The 10,472-nt window shown below is 32.7% G+C and overlaps 1 protein-coding gene across 1 annotated transcript; it reads left to right on the top strand.

Moving 5' to 3' along the window:
- Positions 1-463: 463 nt before the first annotated feature.
- Positions 464-10,183, top strand: LOC137396155 (frequenin-1-like; the record flags this gene model as incomplete). Its single annotated transcript, XM_068082308.1, has 6 exons — positions 464-497; positions 2,152-2,176; positions 5,544-5,592; positions 5,994-6,162; positions 8,008-8,168; positions 9,816-10,183. Coding segments are annotated over 6 exons (546 nt in total), but the record flags the coding sequence as incomplete, so codon positions are not given.
- Between the last annotated feature and the right edge of the window lie 289 nt (positions 10,184-10,472).

The following is a 10,472-nucleotide window of genomic DNA, read 5'->3' as shown; positions in this document are numbered from 1 at the left end:
TTTTTCTTTCTAGCCAGAGAATGTAGCAGGAGTTGGCCAGTTTTTTCAGCCCTGCTCACATCCAGATCAATACAGTTAACATTGGAACTTGGTGTGATATCTGCTTTTATGAGCAGTGCTCGAAGTGCAGATCTAAAGCACTGCACATCCGGGTTATTGTTATAGCCACCCTTAGATCGTATTGTGGAAAACAGAATCTCAATGTGATCCTGGTTGATCTTAAAGGTTAGGAAGTAGTTGATGTAAGGGTAGTTGCTGAAAAGATATTGAGCAATGCCATGTACAGATTTGGCTGCTGACTCAAAACCAATGATGAAGGTTTTCCTATTATTTTCCACTAGCAGCTTTCAGCTTGGTGTCCTTAATCGGCATAGATAGCTTATGATATTGTTGAGAACTTCTTGTTTTGAGTTGAAGTTCTGTTATGGGCAATTCAGGATATACCTGGGGTGTTGTGGTCTCTTCTGATGACATTTCACTAAGAATTTGGTCTTATTGTTATGTTTATGACTTAAAAACTAGCATGCCAAGCGCGCTTCCACTACTAAACTTATTGCTCAATTGAAGGCTTTGATGCTGTGATGCACATCACTACGACGTAACGTCGTGAAAACAACAGCCAATTATAGGCCTCACTTTTGCTCCATTGTATTGATAGCTATTCGCCAATCTAGGGTTTACTATATCTATGGTCCTAACTTACCACATGCTTTCAAAAAGCAACAAATAAAAATAATGCAAGGAAATGTGATTAATTAAAATGTAAAATTAAATACATACAATAGCGGCTAACGCTAGCATTTGCCAGAGAGGGAGAGATAAGTTATCCTTCATTACAACAGTTGACTTTGATAAATTTAGATTTTATCCAAGTCTTAAAAGACAAACTTAAAAGCAAACCTAAAAGCAAACTTTAATCTTTAACTTAACGTAATTAAAGTTTCTTCGGCGTTCATAGTTTTAAGTTTCTCGCTGGTTAGCTAATTTTTTTTCTGTTTCGCTCTCACGACCAGCCTGCCGTTTTAAGAGAAACCTATCTAAGGACGTTTGCCTTTGTCACCCTTTCAACGTGTTGCGATCAGGACGAACACAGTTGTTGTCACCAAGAGTTAATGCACGACCGCTAGCCAACTTGTCTGAATGTCTACTTTTTATAGTCTTGATAGATAGCACCGGCCATTTTACGTAGCATCGTTTCAGTTACGCAGTCACCGGCCAATTGTTTGTCTTTTATCCAAAACCTGAGCAGTCTCTCCATCAGTGGTCGTGAAGATCGCTGCATCGTTTAGAAACTATGGTTAGTCCTTTTTTCGACTGAATGCCTTGAATATAATCCTTATGTTTGATAATTGTGGATGTATTTCTGTCATATTGTTGAGCAAGCTCAATCACGCATACATCTTTTGCATATTTTTCAATAATTTTCCATTTAATATCAATTGTTATCATTAGCTTTTTCTTTGCATTATCTATCCTTTTACTGGCAAACTTTCGGTCTACGCACCGTACTTTTAATGCACATAATTCTGCACTGAAAATCGCGTACAAAAAACATGGTACAAAAGTATAATCTGAGCAGTTGAAAAATACAGAGTGATGCTGTTCTCATAAAACACCTCCGACATACTTGGCAACTGTCTCATGTGCTCGTATCTCAAACATGGCTCGTATTTTAGTGCTAAAACTTGCTTAAAAGCTGGCTCGTACCTCAAGTTTCTCGTACGTTAGGGCACTCGTAAGTTGAAGTATTACCGCATATAAGTTTTACATATTTTCAATAAAATATGCAGTCTCAGATGCACAAACTATGGAAAAATTGAGCAGTTTTTAGTGCTAAGTCAATAGGAGTTAATAGATCAGCTGATTCGCTTTGCACATCACCATGACGTTGCGTCATGCTAATTATAGGCCTCACTTGTTTTGATTATTCGCATATCTAGGGTTTACTATATCTATGGGATAGACCAATCAATTCAGAGCTCTTTTTCTAAAGTTTATTGAATTAATAATAGCCAATTTCTAGGGAGATGATACGATCGATGAGCAGCAGACAATCGGGGAAGAACTTTACAATCTTTTCAAGTATCCAGAATGGAAACTGTTGATGCCTGTACTTTGATCTCTAACTAATACCTTCATGTTATGTTGTAGTTTCAAAGAAAGAAATCAAGCTTTGGTAAGTAACTGGTCTGCAATTGTGAGCTAAAACACCTGTATAAGGATAATAATGCCTTCGGCAGCGTGTCACTCTAGTCAGCCCTTGTAAAGTTAGAATAGGTTATGTGTTATCATGTACATGTCTATGAGCTACCTGTTTATAACATGCATGTCTATGAGTTACCTGTGTATAATAAACATGTCTATGAGCTACCTGTGTATAATATATACATGTCTATGAGCTACCTGTTTGTAATATACATGTCTATGAGCTACCTGTTTATAACATGCATGTCTAGAGCTACGTGTTTATAATATACATGTCTATGAGTTACCTGTTTACAATATGAAGGTCTATGAGCAACCTGTTTACAATATGCATGTCTATGAGCTAGGTGTTTATAATATGCATGTCTATGAGCTACCTATTTATAATATGCATGTCTATGAGCTACCTGTTTATAATATGCTTGTCTATGAGTTACCTGTTTACAATATGAATGTCTATGATCTACCTGTTTACAATAGATGTCTATGAGCGCATTGCTGTTTGGTTGTAATAAACTGTATGTAACTATATATGTACTTCAGATAGTTTTCTAGCTTTTCAAGATTAGGTTACACAGAAATTAAATTGAAGTTTTCAAACTGCACCTTGTGCGGACTACTTCATATGTATATATACATATAAAAGTATATCTAAATTCAATCACTGTCCATACCACCACTTTGATACAGTATGTTTAACACTTGTTTAATACAAATGTAACAAAAGTGCTACACTAATGATTCATACATAGCAACATAATAACATTAGAACACTTAGAACTAACAGTAGGGAATGTAAGGCTACAACATTATGTCTGGCTTTAATGAGGAATAACTTGATAGACGTAATCAGATAGTTAGTGCAGTTTTATCTATGGATTTATTATTCTGGTAATCTTTAGCAACACAAGGCTACACCGATAGGTGATAGCTTGAGTTTCTAAAGCCAAATATGTATAACAACACTATACATATAATACTTTATATGTATAGTGTTGTTCTTATCGGTACAAACACTTTATATGTATAGTGTTGTTCTTATCGGTACAAACACTTTATATGTATAGTGTTGTTCTTATTGGTACAAACACTTTATATGTATAGTGTTGTTCTTATCTGTACAAACACTTTATATGTATAGTGTTATTCATATCTGTACAAACACTTTATATGTATAGTGTTGTTCTTATCGGTACAAACACTTTATATGTATAGTGTTGTTCTTATTGGTACAAACACTTTATATGTATAGTGTTGTTCTTATCGGTACAAACACTTTATATGTATAGTATTATTCTTATCGGTACAAACACTTTATATGTATAGTGTTGTTCTTATCGGTACAAACACTTTATATGTATAGTGTTGTTCTTATCGGTACAAACACTTTATATGTATAGTGTTGTTCTTATCTGTACAATCACTTTATATGTATAGTGTTGTTCTTATCTGTACAATCACTTTATATGTATAGTGTTGTTCTTATCGGTACAAACACTTTATATGTATAGTGTTGTTCTTATCGGTACAAACACTTTATATGTGTAGTATTATTCTTATCGGTACAAACACTTTATATGTATAGTGTTGTTCTTATCTGTACAATCACTTTATATGTATAGTATTGTTCTTATTGGTACAAACACTTTATATGTATAGTGTTGTTCTTATCGGTACAAACACTTTATATGTATAGTGTTGTTCTTATCTGTACAAACACTTTATATGTATAGTGTTGTTCTTATCTGTACAAACACTTTATATGTATAGCATTATTCTTATCTGTACAAACACTTTATATGTATAGTGTTGTTCTTATCGGTACAAACACTTTATATGTATAGTGTTGTTCTTATCTGTACAAACACTTTATATGTATAGTATTGTTCTTATCTGTACAATCACTTTATATGTATAGTATTGTTCTTATTGGTACAAACACTTTATATGTATAGTGTTGTTCTTATCGGTACAAACACTTTATATGTATAGTGTTGTTCTTATCTGTACAAACACTTTATATGTATAGTGTTGTTCTTATCTGTACAAACACTTTATATGTATAGTATTGTTCTTATCTGTACAAACACTTTATATGTATAGTGTTGTTCTTATCGGTACAAACACTTTATATGTATAGTGTTGTTCTTATCGGTACAAACACTTTATATGTATAGTATTATTCTTATCGGTACAAACACTTTATATGTATAGTGTTGTTCTTATCTGTACAATCACTTTATATGTATAGTGTTGTTCTTATCGGTACAAACACTTTATATGTATAGTGTTGTTCTTATCGGTACAAACACTTTATATGTATAGTATTATTCTTATCGGTACAAACACTTTATATGTATAGTGTTGTTCTTATCGGTACAATCACTTTATATGTATAGTATTGTTCTTATCTGTACAATCACTTTATATGTATAGTATTGTTCTTATTGGTACAAACACTTTATATGTATAGTGTTGTTCTTATCGGTACAAACACTTTATATGTATAGTGTTGTTCTTATCTGTACAAACACTTTATATGTATAGTATTGTTCTTATCGGTACAAACACTTTATATGTATAGTGTTGTTCTTATCTGTACAATCACTTTATATGTATAGTGTTGTTCTTATCTGTACAATCACTTTATATGTATAGTGTTGTTCTTATCGGTACAAACACTTTATATGTATAGTGTTGTTCTTATCGGTACAAACACTTTATATGTATAGTATTATTCTTATCGGTACAAACACTTTATATGTATAGTGTTGTTCTTATCGGTACAATCACTTTATATGTATAGTATTGTTCTTTTCTGTACAATCACTTTATATGTATAGTATTGTTCTTATTGGTACAAACACTTTATATGTATAGTGTTGTTCTTATCGGTACAAACACTTTATATGTATAGTGTTGTTCTTATCTGTACAAACACTTTATATGTATAGTATTGTTCTTATCGGTACAATCACTTTATATGTATAGTATTGTTCTTATCTGTACAATCACTTTATATGTATAGTATTGTTCTTATTGGTACAAACACTTTATATGTATAGTGTTGTTCTTATCGGTACAAACACTTTATATGTATAGTACTGTTCTTATCGGTACAAACACTTTATATGTATAGTATTGTTCTTATCGGTACAATCACTTTATATGTATAGTATTGTTCTTATTGGTACAAACACTTTATATGTATAGTGTTATTCTTATCTGTACAAACACTTTATATGTATAGTGTTGTTCTTATCGGTACAAACACTTTATATATATAGTATTATTCTTGTAGGTACAAACACTTTATATGTATAGCATTATTCTTATAGGTACAAACACTTTCTAAAGGATTGTCCTTCTGGAAGGCTGAGCAAACAGGTAAGTAATATTCATTGGTGAAGATTTACTAGGTCATCATGACTGTTATTCTTTGATCAGTGTGGTGCATGTATGAGTCAGGGTGCTGCTTGTGTAAGTCATGGTGCAGCTTGTATGAGTTGTGGTGCTGCTTTTGTGAGTCATGGGGCAGTTTTTATGATTGATGGTTCTGCTTGTGTAAGTCATGGTTGTGCTTGTGTGAGTTGAATGCTTGTATGAGTCATGGTGCTGACTTCAGATTTGAAACGACTTTTGAAATCTGAAATTGTGATTATTTGGCTGGCAAATGACGTTTATACATGTACAAGTAATTATATATTATATAGAGCTGAATCTCCTATGACAGTCGCATGATCGCACCTGTAACCAACTTTAGAGTTGTCACACATCTATTTTTGCAGGAGTTTGAGACAATCTACAGGCAGGTTTTTCCTTCGGGAGATCCTGGAAAGTTTTCTGGTTTTGTCTTCAATGTTTTCGATGCTGACCATAGTGGAACAATCACATTCGACGAATTTATTATTGCCCTCAGTGTGACCTCTCGAGGAAATCTTGATGAAAAGCTGGACTGTGAGTTATTTTGGCTGCTTGTTCTGTTTTATTCAGCTAAAAATGTCCCAATCTAAAATAGTATAAAGTTTTTATCTAAAAGTTTGAGCTGTGTATCATTTAGATAGAAGTTATATTTTTATTAAAAAGTAGAGAATTTTAGCAAAATAGTTGTCAAAGATTAACACGTAACAATCATACTTTTTAATACATTTGACTCAGATATCGCTAATCACAGTGATAAGATGCTAATATTTCATTTCTATACATTTTTATTACTTCAAGACCAATATTAGAATAAAAATCACCACCACATGTGTTTGATATCTTAACAGTGACCCTCTGAGACTAATGGTAGTTGATAAAAATATCAAGTATTTGAGTGCAGACAACTCCAAACCATCAAATATCATTCAGGCATTACTGTAACATGAGTTACAGAAAGAGTTTATATAATTGACTAACAGTATATTATGGCATCTAGTTATTTTACATGGTCAGTATTCTTCATCAATATACTTCTATTCTCTTAATGCAGTCTTTCTATTTTATGGCTTCAATATTGCGACTTCGTCACACCACAACATTTTAAAGATGGTGGTCGCTCGAGTTGTCTCATTTTTATGTAAAAATGTTCATACTCAAACAAATTTTTTAATGAATCAGATGAAGAGTTAATACGGTGTACAGCTGTACAGTATAGTTCATTGTCACTGTGTGACTTCGGAACGGTTTCTCTAAAAGCAGTTGTCTTAATGCCGACACGTATAGCAATACACTGTCAGTTGTATTAATGCCGACACGCATAGCAATACACTGTCAGTTGTATTAATGCTGACATGTATAGCTAAAAATGTCTCTTCATTCTTTCAATGTAAACAATGATGACTCACTTGCCTGACTAGGTGAAAGTGAACAAAGCAATGACGTTGAGTCACAAAGAATGTAGCTATTTATTTATGTAGGACACCCAGGGTTTGCATTGCCCAGTGTAGTGTAGTTAATAGGTCTATGATGCCGACACGTATAGCTATACACTGTCAGCCTCATCGCCAAGGCATGAAAGTCCCCTAGCAACAAGCTGTTTGATGTCAGTGATAAAAACAGACTATCTTGTAATAATAGCTTCAAGTTACTTTTCGACTATTGATTGGAGTTTGACATTCTTCCTTCATCTACAGAGAATAGTCAGTAATCTCTTTCCATCATTTTGATATTCTGCAGCTGATTGGTTTAAAATATTTATTATTGGGGGCACCTCTTTGATTCCTATCCCAGCCATGCTTTATCGTTTAGTTCCTGTTAATCTTGCATATGTTTCAGTATTGTATGTACAATGGAGTAATGCAAGTATCATTAGTCATGTATCAGACGGCATGCACATGTAATTACATGTAAGTACACGTAAGTACATGTACTTACATGTAAGTACATATACTTACATGTATAACAACTGTCAAAGTTTAAAAACCAGTTGAAGTGTTTCATAAAAAATGTAGTTTCTCTTTCATGGACATTTTCATTTCACAGGTTGGTCTAAAACGTAAATCTTGCAAAGCAGAAGAGATTACTGTAGGATTACTGTAAGATTACTGTAAGATTACTGTAAGATTACTATTGGATTACTGTAGGAGTACTATTATAGTTTGAGTGTGAATAAGGAGATAATTTTCTCTAACGAGCCTAATATTAGTGTACCCTAAATGTATTGGCACATTCACATTTACCCATTTATTCTCGGTAAGAGATCTTTTTCTAGGTTGCATCCTAGATAGGAATGAAAAACTGTGTCCAAACTCCACTGGTTAAAAGCAAAAACAAATTGACAGGCAAAGATGTGAATAATTTGTTTATGCTTTATTGCAGGGGCGTTCTCACTCTATGACATAGACAAAGATGGCAAAATCACCAAAGAAGAAATGACAAACATTGTCAAAGCAATATTCGACATGGTCGGCAACCAACTAGCAGAGAATTCAGAGTCTCCAGAGTCACGAGTCAACTTGATATTTACACTAATGGATGCGGTAGGTTGCTTTGCCACAACTTGTATACCCTATCAACTAGGTAACTTAGCAACAACTTGTTTACCTTAGCAACTGCAATACTTAGCAACAAATTGCATTTTGTAGCAACTAGTGTTCTTAGCAAATCCTTGTGTTTGTTAACAACTATACTAGATTTTTTTCTACAACTTATACGTCTTATCAACTTATACGTCTTATCAACTTATACGTCTTATCAACTTATACGTCTTATCAACTTATACGTCTTATCAACTTATACGTCTTATCAACTTATACGTCTTATCAACTTATACGTCCTATCAACTTATACGTCTTATCAACTTATACGTCTTATCAACTTATACGTCTTATCAACTTATACGTCTTATCAACTTATACGTCTTATCAACTTATACGTCCTATCAGCTTATACGTCTTATCAACTTATACGTCCTATCAACTTATACGTCTTATCAACTTATACGTCTTATCAACTTATACGTCTTATCAACTTATACGTCTTATCAACTTATACGTCTTATCAACTTATACGTCTTATCAACTTATACGTCCTATCAACTTATACGTCTTATCAACTTATACGTCCTATCAACTTATACGTCTTATCAACTTATACGTCTTATCAACTTATACGTCTTATCAACTTATACGTCTTATCAACTTATACGTCTTATCAACTTATACGTCCTATCAACTTATACGTCTTATCAACTTATACGTCTTATCAACTTATACGTCTTATCAACTTATACGTCTTATCAACTTATACGTCTTATCAACTTATACGTCTTATCAACTTATACGTCTTATCAACTTATACGTCTTATCAACTTGATTGTCTAGCAATCTGCTGCTGTAGGTTTATCAACAACAATAAGCATAACATAATAATTTGACCGCTTAGCAACAAGACTCGGATTTCCTTGGCAGGTTGCTAAGCAACGACTCTTATACAATATGCTGGTCAGCCAGCATAAAATAAAACTAGGTTACTGCAATTCTGAATAAAAACTAAATAATGCATATTTTAAATAATAAATTTTCAAGTTTAACAAAGAGCATAAATCATGTGAACATGTGAAAATTCTGTTACAAGTCTTACATCATTGCCACACGCTTCAGCCAAACATTCAAATAATTTAGCTTTTCTTTGGTCAGATCTAATTTTTACATATTTCAAAAATTTAAGCTTTTTATTTAAAATGGGTAAATAATAACATGTTTAAAAGGTTTAAAACTGCTTCAATGTGTTTTTGAAAATAATCCTTGATGTTTTACTGTATGTACTTTGTTGGACTCATACAAGCATCTATTCACAACTGAAGAGATCATATGCGAGCTTTCATTTTACATGTCATTAATACTCTGTGTATGGCCATATCAACATTACATTCGTTGCATATTGTAGATTAAAAAATAAACAACTTTTGAAGTTCTATTACGCGGTACACTCAATAAGATTACAAATAACTTATTATAACTGTATTACGTAATAGTCGGAATATTCTAGAACTATTTTTTGCTTATCACTTTAGTCGGTCTTCATAGATAAAAGTTTGTGTAGAAAGTAAATATGCATATAAGTATGCAAGTTTATAATATGATTGGACAACTTTATAAGAATGTAGTATGATTGGTTGTTTGTAGAATCATGATGGTTTTGTGACCAATGATGAGTTTGTGCAGGGAGCTAAAAAAGACCCATGGATAGTACATGCTTTAGCCATGGATCTAGCAGGAATGCCTGGGAGTTAATGACAAATTAATCAATGTAATGTGGTAATCGTCTGTTCATGGTAGCGACAATTATCAAATCTCACAGCTATCCCCCCTCCTTATTTACAGAATTTCATTTTTATGAACAAAGTCGTTTTTATATTTTAGTCTTTCATTTTGAAAATTTTACATTTGTATTTTAAATTATTTTATATATTACTGTGTGTTCTAAAGCTCCATATATATGTATAAATTAACTTGTTGTGCTTATAGTTCTTATGCTTTACCGCTCCTTTTAGTCATTTAAAAATAAACTATATTTTGTATCATTCCAAGGACATGTGTGACATAATATTTAGGTCAAGGTCAAATTTGTGACTAGTAATGTTGCACACTTGGGTATTTTTTCTGACTGGCACTCAGAGGCACACAAGTTTGTTCAGTATTGATTGCTAGTTATTATCTGGACCGCCTAAAGTATTTCAAGTTTCATGGGAGTTCCTACAGAATTTAACATACATTGTACATGTTTTTATTTTCTCTCTTAATTTATTTCAACTACACAAAACACTTCTCTCATGATATGTA

This window comes from Watersipora subatra, chromosome 5 (genome assembly GCF_963576615.1).
Source record: "Watersipora subatra chromosome 5, tzWatSuba1.1, whole genome shotgun sequence".
Taxonomy (NCBI): domain Eukaryota; kingdom Metazoa; phylum Bryozoa; class Gymnolaemata; order Cheilostomatida; family Watersiporidae; genus Watersipora; species Watersipora subatra.
Note: the sequence above shows the minus strand (reverse complement) of the source record. Positions and strands in the feature narration are given on the sequence as shown.